Source organism: Erythranthe guttata, chromosome 1, assembly GCF_056151865.1.
Source record: "Erythranthe guttata isolate IM_541 chromosome 1, IM_541, whole genome shotgun sequence".
Taxonomy (NCBI): Eukaryota; Viridiplantae; Streptophyta; class Magnoliopsida; order Lamiales; family Phrymaceae; genus Erythranthe; species Erythranthe guttata.
In genome coordinates, this window is record NC_142533.1 from 2,963,167 (window position 1) to 2,985,025 (window position 21,859).

General features: G+C 36.4%; 2 protein-coding genes across 6 annotated transcripts; both read right to left on the minus strand.

Annotated features, from left to right (window-relative positions):
• Positions 1 to 126: 126 nt before the first annotated feature.
• SAC9 (sacI homology domain-containing protein / WW domain-containing protein) lies at positions 127 to 12,831 on the minus strand. Of its 5 annotated transcripts, none has more exons than XM_012998759.2 (14): positions 12,427 to 12,831; positions 11,996 to 12,074; positions 10,064 to 10,662; positions 9,295 to 9,427; positions 7,059 to 8,278; positions 5,795 to 5,902; positions 5,505 to 5,675; positions 4,482 to 4,724; positions 3,973 to 4,404; positions 2,796 to 3,638; positions 2,439 to 2,636; positions 1,891 to 2,346; positions 1,501 to 1,728; positions 127 to 750 (listed from the first exon to the last, which is right to left on the minus strand). In XM_012998759.2, the coding sequence occupies exons 2-14, from the start codon at positions 12,006 to 12,008 to the stop codon at positions 469 to 471; spliced, it is 4,926 nt and encodes a 1,641-aa protein (XP_012854213.1). In that variant the 5' UTR covers positions 12,009 to 12,074; positions 12,427 to 12,831; the 3' UTR covers positions 127 to 468. The 5 variants fall into 5 exon arrangements, with proteins under 5 accessions (XP_012854213.1, XP_088673248.1, XP_012854214.1 ...); XM_088817122.1 differs by having other exon boundaries at positions 12,422 to 12,808; XM_012998760.2 differs by having other exon boundaries at positions 2,796 to 3,635; positions 12,427 to 12,799.
• Positions 12,832 to 13,568: 737 nt separating this feature from the next.
• LOC105973776 (hyperosmolality-gated Ca2+ permeable channel 1.8) lies at positions 13,569 to 20,198 on the minus strand. Its single transcript, XM_012998823.2, has 11 exons — positions 19,301 to 20,198; positions 18,409 to 18,561; positions 18,053 to 18,188; positions 17,853 to 17,954; positions 17,637 to 17,759; positions 17,450 to 17,530; positions 16,604 to 16,944; positions 16,266 to 16,511; positions 15,082 to 15,406; positions 14,468 to 14,701; positions 13,569 to 14,145 (listed from the first exon to the last, which is right to left on the minus strand). Exons 1-11 carry the CDS (start codon positions 19,612 to 19,614, stop codon positions 13,744 to 13,746), a joined length of 2,457 nt encoding a protein of 818 aa, XP_012854277.2. The 5' UTR covers positions 19,615 to 20,198; the 3' UTR covers positions 13,569 to 13,743.
• Positions 20,199 to 21,859: the final 1,661 nt, after the last annotated feature.

Genomic DNA, 21,859 nt, shown 5'->3' on the forward strand with positions numbered 1-21,859 from the left:
ATTAATTTCTTGATTTATTATAATATATAAGCTATTGGATTATAACATATAAAATGATAGTGCTAAGTTATGTAACCCCTTACAAATAATATGAAATCTTTTTTTTTTTTAGATGGGCAAATAATATGAAATCAAGAGACCGTAGTTTCCTACATTCCATTGGCAAAAACACCAGGTAAAATGCAGGCAACATCGCACCAAACGAAGGATGTCGGTTTTATACCTTATACAACATTACACATTTAAGACGAAAAAAAGAAAGAAAAAAAAAATGAATAATTCGATTACATAAACTCAAGACCATAAACAAGAAGAATCACAAATTGCTAATTTACAAAAAAATGGCAGCATTCCCAACTCTAATGTTCGAACAATCAAGCAAAGAAAATAGAAACGTACTATACCGAAATAAAATGAGATTCTCAAGAATTCGCCTTTTTTCAGTGCAGAGAGTTGGATGTGTGTTAATCAGACAGCAGAAAGACTGGCCCATTTCCCCAATTCGTAAGGATCGGCATAATAGTACAACTTAACTCTGTTTGCCAAAGACAGCCCTGCAGCCCATGGATAAGCTTTGAATTCCGAGTCATCTTGTTCTGACGGGTCATCGGAAAATGCAGCAATATCTCCAAGTAGCCGAAATGTTACACGACGAGTGCTTATCTGGCGAGGGAAGTCAAAGTACATGGGTGTGTTTGCTTTGACTTCTGGTAGACGATACTCTGCAACAGTGACCATATTGTGGGACTCCTGTGGAGAAAAATGGTGGATTGAGTTATGAAATACAAAATTAAGTAATATGAATGAAAATGTACACGGAGTAACAGATACGTGGTAACTCGTTGTCAAAATGTTAGCCAAATTGAGACCTAATTTGTGATCTAGAACAACCAAAACGAAAATAATGCAAGGACTCGTTTGGTTGGTAAGGAAAGTCACGATTGGTTAAATAATTAGGTCTTATTTGATGTTTGGTTATTGCAGTCACTTTTCGGGATGGCAAGCCTGCAATTATGGAAAAATAATCTCTTAAAGTGTAATTATACAATTTTAATTTCTCATAAGATTGGATAATCTTATCTTGGGAATCAAACGAGGCCTAAATACTTGAGATAATTTAGCAAGGAATTTGCAGTAACAGCTGTAATTTCCTGTCATGTGGTGAACCTACAATGTAGCCCAAAGCCTCTTATCTAGAGCCTTCCCTAATGTAACATCTATGTTTAAGAACGTTATCAAATTCTTTTAGCAACTGGCTAATCAAGAATTGAACAATTGACGGGTTTTAAAATTGGTGAAAAATTAGGTTCCTATGGCCCATTATTGCTCCTTGGCCATATGCCCTGGCGGGTAACAATATTTTGGAAAAGATTTAGGAGTTTGAAGAACTGCTCAACTTAATTAAGCCAGAATAAACCTAATACTAGTTATTTTAAAAATAAATAAAAATAGTTTGAAATGATATATTAAACAGCACAATTGTAAACATCTTTGCAGTACCTGGAGGGCGGAGACTTGAATATAGAGCACGGCAGGATTTGTGAGCCTCTCGTCTAAAAGAGAGTTACTACCATCTATATCTACATCTGAAGCAGGCGAGTGGTTAACTCGGTGCTTTATTGCACTGAAACCATCCAGACGAAATCCAGCAAGCATAGGTGAAGCTGGTGGTAGAAATTGTTCCAGAATAAGATCATTGTCTATTAATCTTTCGACCTCAATTGGAATCTGAAAAGTTCAAAGGCAATTTCTCAGCCAATTAATGTGTAACAGATTCTGAAATCCGAATAGAAAATAGTTCTGAGAACCTAGATATTTCTCAGCCAATTAGTTTTTTTCATAAAAGAAAAATATCGTATGATAAATAGTGGCAAGAAACTTCAGTTTCACCTTGAATCGGTTCAGTGGTGGAGCTCTCTCCAACCAGTTTTTCACATTTACTTGGTCAGAACCTTGTGAGGACGACACTATTTCTCTTCCAACAGATTTGCCAACCACTAGAATTCTTTTCACATGAATGCATGGATCACTATTAATTTCTCCACCAATGGACGCACGCCGGTCGATTTGCGCAAAGGGATTTTCATCCATGGAAAAAAGATTGAAGTCTCTTTCAATGTTGACAGAATTAGAACCAAGTCTTGGGAGACGCATGGTCACCCAAATGATGCGGCATCTGACAGGATTCCTGAAGGCAAATTTGACATGTCTAGGCAATTTGCCGTCTTGAAGTGACTTTTCTCGACCACAAAGTTCGGATGAAGATGTAACCAGAGACTGCATATCCCATTTCCCTGTGCATGTTCTCTCTTCCTTGTCTACTTTATTGCTAGCCCAGATTTGTATCTGCATAAAAGCAGAAAGATACAAATAAATAAAGCAAAATTCTGGTAGGTAGTAAACTGACATCAGAGTGCAGTCATAGAGCATATACTTACAGTAGGAGCATCGGACATCGAATAGCCACATGGACTAACCAGAAGGACAACACCAGAGACATCAGAAATATCGCTGAGGACAATGACAAATTCCACAGACGAGATGCTAGGGGGTGCTCTCCAGTAAGATTCTTGTGACCCAGAATTTAAAGGAGCAACCAATGATAACAAGGGTGCTGAACCTGCTGCTGTCTCAACCTACATAATATAAAGTTACAGCTAACTGATTGAAGTATATATGAAAAATAAGCATTTCTGAGCACCATGAACGCAGACAAAAACACTTCATATTTTCTTCCCAAGTGAAAAGGTGGCATAAAATTTCTTGATATATTATATAGGAATTCATAGAAATACCGGGTGTAGAAAGCTGGCAAATGGAAACTCTGCAAGCGATTCTTCTCCATCTGTTAACTTCTCTAAGACCTTAGTAGCAGTTCCTTGACTCTTTAGAAATTCGTCTCTTTCAGGAATTAAATTTCTCGAAGACAATCCAAATACGTGGAAGAGTGCTTTCTCTGCAGCGTCACCCGCCCTAGTTCTTCTCCGTTGGCTAATCAAGACCCTAACATAGTCCAAAATCAGTGCATCAAGGACAACTTCATTGCAGCATGATTTACACATAACCCCATCAAGGGTTGCTGAGTGATTTGAAGATGCATCAGCCGAATTTCCATGGACTGATCCTCCTTGGCTAGTTACACCATTGTAAGCTGAATTCTCCTTTGAGTTATAAGATGCAAGCAGATGAGCTCCTTTACCTGCAGAACAAACTCTGCAAACCTTTCTTCTACATTCAGTACAGACAAAAATGGATTCCGAAGTCATTGAAGATGATGACGTCAAGGATGCACCAGCAGCATGCCCAGTTTCAGCAAGAACTTGGCATGCACCACCTGAACACCTCTCCCCAATTGCAGTAATGTTCCAGAAATCAACCGATTTTTTATCAGATGTTCCAAGCCCAATTGAAGCAGTAATTTTGTCTTCTATTGAAGCCTGCCCAAGCAATGCAAGGGAGCTTGCCACCTTGTATAGTTGTCCCATATATGAATCCTCGAGCAACATATGTGGATTTATGCTAGCAGGATCAATGCCTATTGATAAGAGGGCTCTATCCCTTTCAGCAGCAGAAAGATTAAGCCGAAAACGCTCTATTTCCAGCTTCATAGATTCCATGAAATCTAAACTTCTATCCTGCTATTTTTATCGATGACAGAAATAATGCACAAAGTTAGCATCTGTTGGTCAATGAAGCACATTCGATAATAAATCAAAATAATAGAATTCAAAAGATATATTTTGGATGACTTAAACAACAGAATGAAACACCGAGAAAAATCAACGAATAACCTATTTAGATTCATCAAAGACGAACGTGAAGCACCCGTAATAGATGGGTCTAACTAAAAATGTAAGTCCATAATCAATTTGAATATCAGGATGCCTTAATGTCACGAGACTCAAATGAGAATACACATTCAGCAGGCAGCAAACCAGTAGAAGTTGAATGTTAATTGAGAAACAAACATACCCAGTCAGGCCCAGCTAAAAGTTTGAACAATCTAATATATTGTTGAGAACCATTATCTGAAGGTCCTTGGGATGAAACATTCTTGGACTGGTTCATTCCACCAGAAACTGGCTGAGTGACAACATCATCCAAGAAGTCAAGTAAGTCACTCCCCTCGTGAACAACACTTTCTGCAACTGGCTGAGAATTAGAGTCTGGAAGTATTACTTCTCCAGTCAGAAGGTCAATCAACGGGATGGCTGATGATTCTGACTGCAATGATGGAGGCTTTCTATCATTTGTTACGACAGCAGCTAATGTATTGGAATTTGTTTCGGACAGAAAAGGGTTTATTTCTTTTGTTTGACCATTTACGTGTTCAATAAATCTAGCAGCACCGTCGCCATGAGAAAATAATGACCTCCATGGAAGAGAAACTCCAAGGATCTCTACCTGCACATATAATTAAGTTGAATAATGGTATCCTTTCAATATAGTTCTTCAGATAACATTCACTTGACAGTTCATACCTCACCAAGTGTCATTGGGCCTCTTCCAGGCACAGCAGGGTAAAATGTTACCGCTACGAAACGAGTAAGAAAATCAAGTTCTCCCTCCAGTTCTTCAAAATCATATAACATGAACGGGTTAGAGGGCTGTTGTGCATGTAAACGTGCACCTGCCCCAGTGACAGCCATATCTTCAGGACTGGTTGGTCCTGTTAATGGTATCACAATGTTTGTACCATTTGCACATTGAGGTACAGAAGCTCCCTGTGAATAGTTAAATGTCAAATAAAAAACCATTAAGGCTAACTGAACACAGCATCTTACAAAAATAAACCTACTTCAGTACTTCTAATGAACTTAGATTTCTTCTGATTGCAAAATATGTAAAAATGATAAATGAAACGTCGGCATTAGCAAAAATCAAAATGAGGAATGAATAAAGGAAAAGAAAACCAGCCATTAGATTTCTGTTACATGATTTTAATTATTTTCAGAAGGGGAAAGAAAGTGATTAAACAAGCAGGAAAACTGAAGATACAGAGAACTCAACTGCAGATATCAGTACCACTTAATCTCTTCGACAAAAATAGTAAAAGAATGTTAACCAAGTATAGATCAAAGACCAAGACTAAAAAAGAGCCATACCCCTAATTTACTATTTCAGACTTTTTCTTCAACACACAAAATCATCTTATGGCTCCCCAAGTAAAAGACATTACAGCATTTGCAAATGCTTTTAACCTCAAGTCTAGCTCAATAGCTTCCAAAATGCAAAAGCCAGAAAACACAATATGTGCACCTACACCTTTGTAACCCTCAAGTTAGACTGGGCAGACTTACAACCGTTGTAACTCTTTATATACAGTAGCAATACGTTCTTCTAGGCCAAACAGACATGAAATGATTCAGCAAAGAACTAAACAATTTCCTATATTTGTCCAAGAAATTAAATGAAAGCCAGCCGGAAAAACATGACAAAAAAGGCATAGATATATACAAAAAGGTCAAAGAAAGTTTGAGGATCAACATAGAGGTATACCAGACCTCAAGAACAAGTTTAAGTCCATCCAAATAGCGCCCAGTTCTCACATCAACTGTTGATGGAAAAGTAGTATCATCAGCACCATGCGCAACAGTGAGAAGAAGCTGAGAAACATGGCAAGGCTCGCCAAGATAGATAAAGAGTTCAACCACGTCTGCAGCATGTGCAGAAACCTGGTATATACATAGAAAAGCAATGGGCATCTTAACTGGTATCGGACGAGGATTCAACTAACAGAATTCAGAAAATGGAGACCAACTTTTAAGTGCACTAACAAAATTAAATCATATACCCATATAAGGTCTTTTCTTTTAAAACTCAGAAGACTGGCTCCACCATCAGAAGATGTAAACATGCTTGGAACTGGCTTCAAAAAGCATCCGAAAGGCCGAGAAGGAACCTGTGGTAATCAACAGAAATCATCAATACTGCTAACTTCAGCATGTGGCTATAGCATAACATGGCATAAATCAATCCGGTTTACGAAGATAGGATCTTCAATTAAAGTGAAAGCGTACAATTGATCGAGATATTTTGACAGTTCTGATCATTTTAACATCTTCTAACAGTTCTTACAACCCCTTTTCCATTCTATAATCTTCACTGCAAACACACTTACATTACAATAATCAAATGACAGATGAAGGATGATAAAATACAGTCAAAGAACAGCCCAAATCCTCTGAACCTCAAACATCATACTCACAGACTCAGTTAAATTTTGAGTCATTATACGAAGTGGAGATCTAGTTAATAAAGATTGTAAAATAGAGAAGACAGTCTACATTAACATATCAAATCACTTAGTCATATGTGCTGTTGAATTTATTTTATCACACATCCATTAACACAAAGATCACCTAATCTACATATATATATATATCATGACAGGTGCATTTTAAACATTTTTTCAGAAAATCAAACTGCATTAAAAGATGTGCTCGGATTAGTTTTAGTCATTCAGAAAAGCTGCCTCCTAATTGTTTCAACCTCAGCTTGGATTCTTTTGGAATTCTAGTTCAGATATGATGGATTTTTAAATATATATTAATGTCAAGTTTTTCTTCCATCAGCTTCAAGATTCAAGTGTTCGGACCAGTAGAACTACAACTAAAATTTGATTTCAGCAACATCATTAATATTACAGTTAAAAGGATAAGAGAAGATTCAGCTGATAAACTTAAACTCAAGATGACAATGCAAAAACTAAAAGAGGTTGAGGACTTCGTTTAGAAATTAAAACTAAAAGAGGTTGAGGACTTCGTTTAGAAATTAATACTAACATTGCTCAGCATTCAACAGTGTAGCAAAGGAACGCAAAAGATTTCATTTATATTCAATTGTAGACAGATGAGTATCATAATTTCAAAAGAAGCTTTCTGAGTAAGCAATTCTGGTGATATGAAGACCTTAATGAGAGAAGGATTTGCAGGGAGAAGAGGATTAGTAAAGAGAATAAAAACTAACAAAAACCAAGAACAGCCTAAGCAACAATCACAGTGAGGAGACATGAACTACAGAGGCAAGTTAGTTGCTCAAATCTAGAGAGTACATACATGTAAAGGATGTATCATGGCTGAAGGAAAATGTTTGAAGAGCCTTAGTCCCAGAAAAATCTGTAATTGCTTCTGACGCGAACTATCTACAACTGCGTTCTTATATCTTCTCTGTAGGGTGATTTTCATATTCTGTGCAGCAGAGAACTGTTTAAACTTGCCTCCTGCTTCCTCGTTAAAAATGCTAAGAATTTGGCTGTGCATGGCTTTGGAACCCGTATATAAGGTTGCGTGAATATCACCAGCAGTTAAGAATAGATCAGCTAACTGAGATACAGGTGATAAGATTGTTGATCTCTTAAACTCCTCAAAGGTCATATCAAATCTTTTCCACGGTTTATCTGGACAAGGATGACTCCAGGTTGTAGTCCTAGTGTTATGATCAATATAATATGCTTTCCCAGTCACTGCATCAGACCGTTTCTCCCAGCCAGGAGGCAACGGAGCAACATATCCAGCATTGTTACCAGCTGATTGATAACCATAAGCCATATTACTGTCAAGTGATATGCCTAACCGTCTACACTGCTCCATAAAAACCTGGAGAGCACCAAAGAAACTAGCAGCATTTGTTCTATCCAAAGAATCCGCACAATTGAAACGAATTACTCCATTTTGATGTGATCTTAAGCAGAAGGCGCCATCATAGTCATCATTCAAGATTATTTCACCTTTGCAATTCTTAATCCTTTCGCGAGTAGGTAAATAATCGCCCTCAGCAATGCCAATAGAAACTGTGGGTGCCTTTAGAAGATACCATAGTCCTTCAATTGTTTGCTGTTCACCTTTCAATTTTACACTGGCATGCCAATCATAATTTATCAAGTGAATTCGAGTATGAGGAAGTTTTCCAGTGGAACGAATATAATTCAAGGATTCTTCAAAATGCTGAACTAAAATGCATTCTGATTTCCCTTCTCCGTTCCTTAATAAGTTGACGCATACGATTGGAACCAAAGCACTTTTTTTCTGACTACCACCAACAGCTGCATCCAAATTTCGTGCATCATATCTTTCAGACAACCTCTGATAGTACTGAGCACTTCCTTTATAAGGATCACGCTCCGATACATATATTTCTGCTTCTGCAGCAGTAAGCTTTAATTCAGCACCCCACCACATAGGAATGGTGCCTCTACGCCAAATATACGTACTGAATGGAACACTTTGACCAGCTCTTTTGGGAACCCAAACAAGTTGTTCACACTCAACTTCATTGCCTGCCCAAACAACAAAGTACATGAGAGGCAAAGGGGAAAAGTACGCAACGCAAACAAAAATGTGAATTGCATTAGCATTATATTGTAAAACTGGATATGATAAATACCACTGATACATGACTAAAAAGTAAGACTATTGCCCCCCGTCAGGTGAAAAAAAAAAAGTAAGGCTATTGCCCCCCTGCCCCCCCCCCCCCCCCCCCCCCCCCCCCCCCCCCCCGTCAGGTGAACAAAAAAAAAAAAAAAAAAAAATAGGAGGTGACATAGAAAATAACACAAAATAAAATAAAGTATATAAAACAACATGCCCTTGCACAAACATATAACTATAGGTGGTTAGGCCAAAAAAAAGGAACTGATGGGAAAAACATCTTGAGTATATCAGGAAGAAGTTGGAAGAAAGAATCCACTTTGCATCAAAATATATGTTATCATCATAAGCTACCTATTCTTGGTACAATAAAATTGATGTTCAACAATTTCGCCTCCGGCGAATCAGCAACTTAACCAATAAACAGCAGACACGTGACCACTATTCTGCTATATGGAGCAATTCCAACGTAAAATCTCACCCTGGCCACGGTGCCTAAGATACTTTTCTGTTAGTTATTTGGAAAGAATAGTTCTCTGTTGAAAGTGAAAGTAATATCCAAAATTATTTGGTCAGAAAATAAATTCAACTAGGAGACCCAATTTAATCTTGTTCAACGATGTTGTGAATAAGGATATGGTGAAGAATATATAACCATATCAAGTGCACATCCATGCAAAATTTAGAAAATAATGTTGCCAGTTGAAGATAATGCAAAAACATCAATCTGAAACATGTACTGGGCAATAAAAAAACTAATAAAGACCAATAGCATTAAAATAGACAGATTTGCAGGCAGATAAATAGCATTCTTCTCCTTGTAAGACTCTTAAGTACATTCTGCAACAGCAACTATGAGCAATTGCAAGCAAAAGAAGAAAGAAAACCAATGTATCAAAGCTAGTAGATATCAAAGAAGAATTACCTGTGCTATAACATGAGTTTAAACCCCTGGCTAGGTACCGAGTTCCAGGATGCAACCTACTACGACGAGCAGTGAGTGCAACAACCCCCTCCTGCTGCCCAAGGCTACCAAAAGTTTTGGATTCAACAAATCCCTGTATGTTGGTTAACAATTAAGTGAGAATGTCATCCACCAAGAACTAGTAGGTCATATTCAGAAAGAATTCAAGAACTCTAGTTGTCCAGTTATGCTGGACCCCCTAGAATCTGAGTACTAATGAATGTGACTGGTTCATATAAATAAGCAAAGTGATGGAGATTTTGTACAAAAAGTAGAAAATCACCAAAATTGGAGGTACAGAAAGATGTGATGTTAGTATGTTACAAGGTTACTCAAGTATAGACAACTATACTTGAGTAAAGTTTGCATTTGGCTAGCAAAGTTTGCAGAAGAACCAAGACAAATTAAATAGAAAGCTTGTATATGACAGCTTGATATATTCCCTACCCCAATTAAAGCACAACTCTCTACATTCTGAAGCACCGGTAGAATCTAAAATATTTATTTCCCAAAAGATGAATTAAATAGATAGCAATCACTCGCCAAAGAGAAATAGGCATACATCTTTTGATAAACAACTTTTTGGCTTTATAAATGATCCAGCTGAAGAATACAATACAATGTGGCCCGACACTGGAAGATGAGCTAAGCATAGTTTCAAAAGAATGAACAATTAGTGAGTCAAACGAATGTCTTGATAGTACAAATATGAAGATAGTGTAACAAAAACCTGCAGAAGAATGACACAATGCTGGGGAAGCCCAATGTTTTTGAAAGGCACGGAGAACCATTTATTCCACACAAATTCATCATCAGGGTTCTGCACTGGCATACGACTTGGAAAGGGTCGAGTTATGTCCCTAGTTTCACAGAAGTAATGTTTCCCATCTATGTCAAACTCAGTCAGTTCTTGAACATTCTTAATTTCGGTTTTACTCTGTGGTTGAGGATTCTGGAGTGAAACTCTAATCCACTGGCTCTCAGTTACAGAGTAAACACATCCTCCACCGGGCAAATTTGGTATACCGGCAGTCAATCTTGTTGCTACCAGCAATACAGCGTAGCTGCCAAGTGCTGCATAGCCTAATATAGCACTTGCATATGTTATACTCTTGCAAAGCCATTTTGAATGATTGGTGACATAATCTAATGCTTCTTTTTGGGACTTGAAAACATCATAACCCTGCTTTGCAGAATAACGAAGAGCCCCAGTTGTCGGATCAATATAGATAACCTGAGTATCAGTCTTAGTAGACAAACTGACGATAATATACACTTCACTTGACTCCAATGTGACAACAACAACAGAAGTATCCCTTAGACAACCAGCTGCAATATGTAATAAAACATAATCAAGAATTAGGGGGAAAAGGAATATGGAAACTTAAGTAAACATATCCAAATTTTAAAACAAAACTAGTATTTTATAAAATAAACAAGTACGCATGGTCTCTGAATTTGTTAGTTGCGAGCAGAAGGCAAATATAGAAGTACAGTAATTCAATTGAAATTTGTCTATTCCTCTCACTGGTGCGAAGTAGTTGAGTGAAATAAGTAAACAAAATCTGCTGTTTTTTGTGGTGATTATGATGAATTAAGACAGCATGAGTTACAATAGACTTCCCCTCCCCTACTTCCCCTTGTAAAGGTCTAGGGTAAAGGTCTAGGGTTCGAGTCCCCCCCCCCCCCTACTTCCCCTTGTAATGGACTTGAATTTACTCAAAAAAAAAAAAAAAAAAAAAAAAAGACAGTACGAGTTACAATATCTTTTTCGGCATTATATGGTGGTGTTCTGAGCCGAATTTTAGCAACTTGTACGTAGACAACTTGATATTTTTCAAATATAAACCCCATATAATAAACTCAGGGCCCTTGTCTTCAGACAAAGAGATAAGATGGTAAAAAACAAACCCCGTATCTAATTTTTATCGAATAAATGATACAATAAAGACGCAATACAAATCTACTACAAAGGGAATTAGTTAATCATTGCAAAGATACAAGCTTAATGAAACAAAAAATGGAAAAACAATAAATTTCTGCAGATTCGGGTATCATGTTGATATGTTCCACCTGATAAAAGTTCCTAAGAGGAATGGTCTAAATCACTATCAATTGTTAAAATCATATTAATAGAAGAACACATCTGACACTTCCCAGTGAAGTGATGAAAAATGCTACAAATTCACCCAATCTCACCTAGAAACCTATATTATGATATCCCATTAATTATAGAGGTTAACTGAAACTTTGTTTTGCTGAATTTCAGCTCATTGCTTTCGTTGTTAATATTGTGCACTGGTAATTACACTAAATCATTTGAACAAATTCCCCCTGAAAACTGACTTCATAAATCTACAATGTCTATATGAGAATGCCCATTTAATCAGCTTTTCGTGTAAATGAAAATGTAGACATTAAAATTGAAAAACTAGGCAAGAACTTGCCAGCCCCTTACTTAACTGCAGAAGAAATCGTCACATAAATTCTTATTGACCATATCTAGGGTACAATAAGACCAATATTTGATTTCTCTGTCGTATCTTATTCCTCTCTTTTTCTCCTTCAATTAATTTATGTTCTATAGAAGGCACTCAAACTTCTAAAAGAGAATAAAAAAACCAACCAATAGAATCTAAATCTACAAAAACAGTTTTCATACCGGATGATTCCATGCTTCACAGGTTAACCCGGTCTTGAAGGTCTTGAAGTGCACAACTCTAATTGGTGGAACGAACAATCTGACAGGGGTAGACAAAAATTAGACTAAATGCACGGAATTAGACAAACCTCGTCACATGAAGTAACTGATGTGCGAAATTACAATCTACCAAGGATCAATAGATGCATCAATAGAAGCTATCAGAGAAAGATCAAGGATGCATTATGGGGAGAAAATTAATCGAAAGGGCTTCAAAATTTGATCGTAACATTATCACATTGATCTGATATCCAATAATCAATTATCTAAAAGTCAGATAAATTTCCAAAACAGAGGGAAAAAAACAATGCAGCACAAAAATAGATCCAAGCAATTTAGAATCTGTGGTTCTTTTGCGTATTTCTAGAGAGATTGAGTGATGGAGACCTTACACATCAGTAGGTGGAGCGGAGCGGAGATTGAGTTCTTACGATGCAATTCGGCAGCTAGGTTTTGAAGATCGGGAAATTTGGGACCTCGATTACGGAGAAACCAGAGCCTAATCGTGCTCGGGTGTGCCGGCGGACGGCCGACGGAGCGCTGACGGTAGGTCGAGGGCTGCTTGTGAGGCGGCGCTAAAGTAATTAGAAAACTAAAATGAAAGGAGGAATGGTGGTGGTGGTGGTGGTGGTGGTGGCGGTGGTGGTGGTGGCTCTGTTACAGACCAAATTCAGCACGAATCATCAGCGGGATTAACAAGATCGCAACCAGTTGACGACGAAGAACTAAAGTAAAAACCGCTAAAAAGAAAGAAACGTTTTTATCAAAACGAAATAACGTTTTTTAATTTTTAATGTAATTTTTAATTACATATAGATCCTCATAGTTTAAATATATTACAAAAACCTCCATAAATTTAATTTTATTAATAAAAAAAATACTTATAATATTTTACTAGGGTAAATTACAAACACCCCCCTGAGGTATGGTCAAATTACAAAAATCCCCCTCTTGTTTGGATAATTACATCTACCCCCCTCAACTATGATTTTTTTCTTAGACCTCCACCTTTATGGTGCCAAATTCAACATAGTCATCTAGATTCCGTGAAATGTGCTCTAGTTTGTACTCTTTTTGTGTAAAAAATACAGCTTTCGATGCACCACAAACTGATATATACAAGTTAAAAATCACATATTATGATCATCTTGCTTCATAATGTAGAGTTTGAATGGGATAAAACGGGTACAAAAGTGATAATATTCCATATAATCTCGAAGATTCCACTAAATTTGATGAGTTGAGGGTGTGGTTGTAATTATCCAAACAAGAGGGGTGTTTTTGTAATTTGACCATACCTCAGGGGGGTGTTTGTAATTTACCCTATTTTACTATCATAAGTTCTTTTTTACATTTTACTACCCTCTGAAAATATCATACATTAGAAGACATCTTATTTGAATTTTAAAATATAATTTACTATATTTGAATCAATGATAGCTTATTTTACCGACCAAACGAGGCCCCGTTGTCGATATGTAGAATTTACGAGACTTGCATTATTGTTCTTGGAAGTATCAAGACGAAGAAGATATATCGAGGTGCAACATTTTTACTAACTTGTTTAAATTTACATCAATCAATTGACAATACTTACAACATCTTACAGCAAATCAAAAAAATTAATCTACATATCTAACAAGTTGAACTTACAACTAATTAATCACATTTAAAAAAAAAAAAAAAAAAAAAAAAAAAAAAATCGAACTTCAATAGCGATAGTATTGATAATGTGGCTCACTATCATACCTATACACGTCACTCTGCGATTCAACTTCGTAATGATAAGCTGTATAATTTTGTTCGGCTTCGTAGTGGTACGCGCTATGAGGCGCTTCAAATTCATAGTTCTGCACAGTTTGCGAAGGCTCGTCTTCTAGATGATGTGCATGGTGAGGAGAGGGAGAACTAAGCTCACTCGGAGAAGAACTTTCGATAGGGGCTTTTGCTTGTGCTTGTGGTTGGGTAGGGGCGTTTTCGACTTTTACTTCAACCAAATCGACTTCCTCAAACGAGTGGAAAATGGGGTGGAGATAGGCATCCGCCAAGTAAGATTTCAAGTCAATTTCGGATCCAGTAGCACGATCTTGTTCGTCCTTCGACACTGCTTCCTGTGAAGAAAAAAAACGAATAGCCAATCAGCAATTCAGAAATTTTTCTATGATTAGACAAAAATGAAAAAAAAAAAAAAAGGCAAATTACAACCGACCCCATGAGGTAAGGTCTATTTACGAAAAACCCCCTTCTTTTTCCCTAATTACATCCCCTGCAATTTGTAGATCTTTTACATTAACACCCTTTGTAGGGGGGTGGATGTGAGAAATTTACAAACTGCAGGGGGCTGGATGTAATTTCTCAAAAAGAAGGGGTTTTTTGTAATTACACTTTACCTCAGGGGGTGGTTGTAGTTTACCCGAAAAAATAATTATTTACCTCAAGAGGGTATTTTCGGAATGCGGGTTCGAAGCGATTCTTGCAGTATTTATGGAAAGTGAGAGTTAATATAGGAAGCACGACAAGCAAAGGAGTGGAGTTTGCCGCCTTTTTCGTGCCGATAAGTCCCAATAAGAGGAGTTGAGAAATAAGTAAGCTCGCTATAATACGACCGTGGACGTGCGGCCAAAATGCTGCGGCGCTCTCGTATTGTTGGTTGTATACATTTATGACCTGTCAAGAATATTTCAAGAATTTCGATATAAAATTTCGGGAGTTGATTACGGTTGTGTTTGCAAAAGCTTTGGCTCATAATCACTTTTTTTAATATTTGCGACGCTAGCTTTTGCTTCTGCTTCTCTTAAAATAAGCACTTATATGCCATACTCTGATAAGCTAGTTTTTTAATGTTTGCAACACTAGCTTTTACTTTTTTCTGTTCTCTTAAAATAAACAGTTATAAGCCATAATCTGAGAAGCAGCACTGCAAAAGCTTTTAGAAACAGCTTCTGAGCTTTTTTCTTACTCAAAATCACTAAATTTTATTTTTTCCAAAAGCTTTTGCAAACACCACCTATATAAATACGTGAAATTCGAGAAAGTAGAAAACTAACCTGATGACGGTACACAAAGTAGGCAAAGGCGAAGAAGATGAGTATAAAAGGAAGAAGAATCGGAGTGACGACCATGTAGACAAGTCCAAGAAGGAAATAAAGTTGAAGACTCGGTAAAGTTTCCGGAAAATCGACACCTCCGGGGTTCATTGCCATGTCCAAATCCCTCTCGGTTTTTACAATGAACATGTTTTTTAAGTGGAAAATTACTAAATATTTTAATCGGAGAATTTCGCCAGCAATGCCAGCCCAGCCATCCACCATTATGTACGTTATGAAGAAAGTAGCCTTCATCGGTATCGATACACCAATATTCCTTGGGATTCTGCAATCGAGAAAAAATTCTATTCAGAATAAAATAAACTTTCGGATTCCGAGTTCATTCTCTTTTGGGTTTATTGCATTCAACACCTTTGTGTTTACTCTAATTGTTTAAAAATAGTCCTCTTGTTACTAACATTAGCAAAATCCCCCCTTCTTTAATGCAATTCTTTAACAAATGACCCACCCCTATGTGTGCTAAAAAAATGCACTATAGGGTTTTTTTGCTAATATTAATAGCATGGAGTCTTTTTTAGCAATTTAATGTAAGATACTAAATGCAATAAACTCTTCTCTTTTGTCTGAAAACTAGGGGTGGAAATCGTACGGATCAGGATTAGCACTTTCGGAAAAATTCCAAAAAAAAAATTTCGGAAATGAATAGCTGATTCCAATTCCGTTCCAAAAATATGGAAAATCGGGAATTGGAATTTCAGAAATTGGAATGAAAAGACTTGTTCCAAAATCGAAAATTTTCGGATCGGATTCGGAATTACCAATTTTTTATGAACTTATAATATAAAATAGATAATAGTATCGATATTATAAGTGTAATTTTTGGAAATATTCTTGGAAATAAAAATCCGATTGGAAATCGGAATCTAATATGCATTCCTATTACGCTCCCAAAAAAAATCAGAAAAACCGGAAATTGGAGCTTTCAGAATCGAAATGAAAAATGTTGTTCCAAAATCGAAACTATCGGATCGAAATTGGTGGAATTCAGAAATTCAACTTCCAATTTCCACCCCTAGTCGAAAAAAGTTTGGTTTTAGATTATGCATGCAACAAAATGCAATAACAAATTGCAAAAGTAAAATAATCGACGAAGAAACGAGAGATATATAGGGAAACAATATTACTGTGAGGGAGATTCGTGAAGGAAAGCATGAAGCTGCTGAAAAGCCGTTCCCGTGACAATGCTGCCCAAAAAGACGTTGACCAGCATGAAGTAATAATATTTCGCAGCAGTTCGTCTTTCCAACACAGATACTGCCACGTGTCCCTCTATTTTCGACATCACCATTAAAAACGACGGAAGAAAATACAAAAATAGTTTCAGAGTAAGTCCAGGTAGGAAACCCTGCAAGAATGACTTGGCAAATTTCCTGCAAAACGAAAAAAAAAATATCAAGATTATTTGCATATATATATATATATATATATGATTTTATATTTAATTACGAGTCAAAAAACTTACCATTCGATTACTGGCCTGAGAAAAGGAGCAACTTTTTCGAGCCCTTCTAAATTAGCCAATGATTGGACGAAAGCAATAGGTATCATGTAAAAGAAGACCAATGCAAATACGGATAGTGAAATCACGAGCTTTCGAACACTTAGTGAGAAAAACGGGATAGCGAGATTTTGCCAGTACACATCACGTGGCTCTGGCGCCCAGTTTGTTAGCCACAGTGTCGGGTTTTTGCTCTGCTGTGTTTGTGCACAAACAGCTGCTCCCCATCTCGAATTGAATGAAACGAAGGCAGCTGGCGTGATGGCTTTAGAGTCTTTTAGAACTTTTTGGCGCTCCATTGTTATCTAAAAATCGAGATATTAAAAAAATCGTCAGATGATTAAAGAACCGAGCTGTGTATACTCCCTCCTTCCCATTTTAGTAATTTGCGCACAAATTACGAAAACCAATAAATATCTGCATGGACTGTAGCAAATTTTTTTTTTACTAAAATACCCTTCTCATTCATTGCATGTCAACTAATATCTTTCAATTAATTAAGAGTGATAAGGGGTATTGTAGTAATTTTCTATGAAAAATATACTAACCGTGAAAACAACAAATATGCATGAATCATAGCAAAAAAAGAAAACATATAAAAAATTACTAAAATACCCTTGTCATTTAATCGTTTGTCAACTAATATCTATTAATTAATTAAAAGTGGTAAGGGGTAAAATTGGAATAAATTCAATTAATGTTTCATTGAAATTGTAAAGTCACGAATAATTGGAGGAAATAAAATACTCCAAAGCGACGAATAATATGGGGAGGAGGGAGTAGTATATTAAACAAGAGAGGTGAACTAACTTTTCTATCAAGATATTTAATTTGCTCTTTGTAGTAGTCGATTGAATCAACCTCATCGCCCCAAAGTCCGAGGCAGCCTGTCTGAATGACAAACAAAACAGCGTAAGTTACAGTGTAATCGGAAATGTTCGGAAACAAATTTAATTTTGTCAGAATATATTGTTCAAAAAGCAATAAGGAAGTATACATCGGTTGTCGGCCGTTTCTTGTTTGGATGTCTCTCATGCTTAAGCTGGTTGTAGTCCAGCCAATTTTGAAGTCGGTTTCGTTTTCTAATCAGTTTGGCGAACTTATTCGCATTGTATACAGCCTGGCAGAAAATACGTATAAGTTAAAAAAAAAAAAAAAGTTCTTGCATGTTACGAGAATATTAAAAAAAAAAAAAATCGGTACCATCTATTACCTGGTGACATAAATAATGATCGGGGTGATTTCGGTGAAAGAAGGTTTCGACGCTATCTGATAACGAGCGTCCAGAAATACGCGGCACGTTTCTAACAAGAACCTGCGAATAATTTGAACATTTTGTAATGATATTTCGAATGAAGTAATAATCGTATATTCGGTATCGTAGATTTCAACAGAAATGAAAGTTCGACTAACAGTGAATTGTTCTGCGCGTCTGCCTTGTGAAGCCAAAAAATTAAGTCTCATCGACGCAACTCTATCGTATTCTTTATAGAGCATGTAACAAGACCAGAAAGTGAACAAGTACTCCATTCCTATGTGGACAAAGAACCTGGCAGTTTGTCGGAAAAATGACGTTTATATTCCAACATACTACACATAATTTAAATTATATTAACAAATAAATAAATAAATAAAAAGCCGATATATATATATAAGATAATTCATCTACCTCTACACCCCAATGCCGAAAAAAGTAAACGGCCACTAAAAATTTGAATGATGTTAAACAAGTTATTCGTAGCGAAAACGACGGCCACTAAGAAACTTACTTATTAGACTCGGAACGAACATTTGATATCGAGAGCTTGTCGATGTCACTGACAACCAAGTCACGGCGCAGAAACGACAAAGTTCCATCGGAGAGGTTCACTGGAATCAGAACTAGAAGTGCTGCAATTGCTATTGGTCCGAATATTTTCAAGCTGACGGAAGTAAAAATGATAAAACAAAATTAAAAATCAAGATCATAAAGTAAATAACGAGCTTTTCGCATCATCTATTAAAAAAAAATGATTTTCGATCAATCCTATTCCCTAACGACACTTTTTCATGTCACAGTCTCGAAAACAATTCCAGATATAATTGAAGTCGTCGGTTTTACGACTGTTGGAAACGCAAATTTGGACAGATGAATATTCTTAATAGGTCAACAAAACCAATCTCCTCAAAGTTAGCTTTGTATATGGTTTTCAACGAAATTTTGCTTATAACATATCATAGAAACAAAAAAATTCGAAAAAAACAGTTTCGAACCAAAAACGGAATATCCTAATTGCAATACATCGAAGAGAAATTTAAAACGGACAAAGCTAGTACATATAAGTTGCTAATTCGAATCCTAAAATTAACAATTTTGAACCAAACTAACTAGCCATCACATCCTAAAATACCAAAAAAGAACAAGAAAACAAACATCATCTGATCGAAAAGTCCGAATCGCAAAAACAACCTTGAAATTAAGACACACATAATAAGATGAAACATTTGCAAGTACTAAAATCAGAGAAATCGAATCGAAAAATCGTTTCTTGAAATTAAAAAAAAAAAAAATTGAAAAAACAATCACCACTCAGAAATCAGAACCATCCAATTATTAAATAAAAAAAATCAAGAATGATTTTTTTTTTTTAATATATATATATGGGGGGGAATTGTAAATACCCAAGAGTGTAAATCCTCAAGAAAACAGCAGAATCAAGGCCAGCGTGGCTAATAATCTCGGACTCAGACATCTTCAGAGCTTGAGGCATCCAGTTAAGGAAAGTGAAGTATGTAATAATATTGAGATTGACGAATTTGCCCACGACACCACCCCAACTCCTAGGGCTAGTCCTCTTCCCAGCAATGTACCATTTGGGAAAGTAAACTCTGTCATTTATTGGCTGAATTCTCAGCAGAGCAAATGCAAGCAAGAACGCAAAAGCACCCAGTATGTTTATTATTGCCGATACCCCAATATCCTCAAGTGTCGCCATTTCTCAAGAGAGAGAGAAACACAGTTAGAGAGAGAAACAGAGAAAGAGAGCTATAGAGAGAGAGAGAGAGAGAATATTTTTTTTGCTTTTTGCTTGTGCTTTAATGAGGTGTTGCACAATTATTACAGTAGGTGGGTTTTTTTTCTGCTTTCAGTTATACATAGTTTAACCTTTGGGGTGGGAAATTAGGTCATCTTGTTCGTGGCTGGTAGTGCGTGTTGTGTGTGTGAAACTTGTTGCTTCTGGATTTGGTAACTGAAACAAAAAGGTAAGAGAATTTTCTACGGCAGAGGGAATAGAATATAGGATATAGTGTGTGTGTGTGTGTTGTTTTGTGCTCGTGAATGAAGGTTGTTTTTTAGTGTGTTTTTTTTTTTTTTTTGGTGTGTGCTGCTTTTGTGAGTTGAAAAATGAAAAAAGGTGGGGGCTTTTTTTTTTTTTTTTTTTTTTTATAAAGGTTATTCTGCCTTTTTTCTGGCCGTGCTCCGCCGCCGGAAGGCGGTGGGTGATCATGGCAAGTGGCGGATTCGGCGCCGTGATTTTTGGTTGATGCCAGATGGTAGTGTATGTTTGTTGAAGATTCCTTTTTTCTTTTTTAATATATTAATTTATTTATTTTGTACTTCAAAACATTCATTTCTAATCCCAAAACCAGTGCAGATTATCTCCATTTATTTTTGGCGCATAAACATGCACAGTGTGCGTCAAAGTCAAACTAAAAATTCAATTAAAAAAGAATTTCACTAAACACACACATCCATGTGGGTGTGTGTGATTGTGTGCATCTATCATCAAATAAACTAGTTTTTACCTGAGAAACTATATGGCACGGTGATACGATATATTATTTAATATATCGATTAATTATTAGTTAAGTTAGTATTTTATTATTTAATATATATTATTGAAGTATTAGTTTAGTTATTTACATAGGAGCCGTATGTTTAGTACTTATAGAATAAGTATTTAGTATTTAATTACTATAGGTAATTATATTTCCTAGTTAGATTAGGATTCTAGGGTTTTCTTATCTTTAAATAGTCGTTTTGTGCTAGGGTTTTATAAGGAAGAGAAATAATAAAGAAGAGTTTTCTTACGTTTCGTAAAGAAATCTTATGATACACGAGAGATCGTATCAATTGGTATCAGAGCGAAGTTGCGATAATACCAACGCTTCGTTAGCAAAGCAGAGATCATATCAAAGCTAAGCTGGAGCAAAGTTGAGATCACATCAAAACTTTGTGAAAATCATGATGTCAGAAACAAGACGGTTGGAGCGATTGGAAAAATCCGTAGAGAAATTACGGATTAATTTTCAGAAATTGCTCGAACAAAGTCAGGGACGACGTCAACGCCATCACAAAAGCCGAAGGGACCGCCGCCCATCACCGCCAACGCCACCGCTACCATCACCACCGCCGTTGCCGAGCCTGTCGCCGGAGGGAGAGGAAGAGGACGACGATGATTTTTTCGAAGAACCCCGATTTTTTGTGAGTTCGCCGAAAGAAGAATTACCGGATTCGGTAGAAATAATTTGGGATGAAGTCGAGAAATTAACCAATAAGGAGATTGAAGAATCACTCGTCTTAAGTGAGATAATTTGGAACGGACACGAGGAGTTAAGTAGCGAGGAGGACAAAGAATTAAAAAATATAGTGGAAGGATGCCACGACTTCCCGGAGAAAGGAAACGAAGAAGTGCTTGTGATTGTGAGTGAGCCAGATTCTATAAAGACGGTCGAAGAAAAAGTTACGGTGAATGTAAGGAAGACGAAACTTGAAAAGACAATTGAGACGAAGGTTGATTTATCGGGTAAGAGATTGAGAAATTTCGTTCGGGCAGATGGACTCATGTTTGGAAAAAAGCTCGATTTTTCATCATGTTTTTCGGATTCAATCGGAAAGAAATTCGATGGTGTCAAGCATAGATGGAAACATAGAAAAGAGAGACGATTATTGGGCAGAACCTTGAGGACAAGGTTCATTTCAAGCGGGGTGGAATGTTGGGATTTATTATTTAATATATTATTTAATTATTAGTTAGTATTTTATTATTAATTAATTAGAATAGTTTGTTAGGTTTATTATATAATAGCCGTGTGTTTAGGTTAGGAGAATTATTAAGTATTTTATTAGTTTAGGTAATTATCTTTTCTAGTTAGATTAGGATTCTAGGGTTTTCTTATATTTAAATAGTCGTTTTGTGCTAGGGTTTTATAAGGAAGAGAAATAATAAAGAAGAGTTT

Bases quoted from the DNA above. Each gene is read 5' to 3' on its own strand.
- SAC9 (XM_012998759.2), bottom strand. The intron at 8,279-9,294 runs GTAATTCTTCTT...TTGTTTGGGCAG, and splicing joins AAACTCATGTTATAGCACAG to GCAATGAAGTTGAGTGTGAA. The intron at 3,639-3,972 runs GTATGTTTGTTT...CGATAAAAATAG, and splicing joins TTTTAGCTGGGCCTGACTGG to CAGGATAGAAGTTTAGATTT.
- LOC105973776 (XM_012998823.2), bottom strand. From the start codon at position 19,614: ATGGCGACACTTGAGGATATTGGGGTATCGGCAATAATAAACATACTG. The intron at 16,945-17,449 runs GTTAGTTCACCT...CTCGATTTTTAG, and splicing joins TTAAATATCTTGATAGAAAA to ATAACAATGGAGCGCCAAAA. The intron at 14,146-14,467 runs GTAAATAATTAT...TTTTCTTCACAG, and splicing joins TCCGAAAATACCCTCTTGAG to GAAGCAGTGTCGAAGGACGA.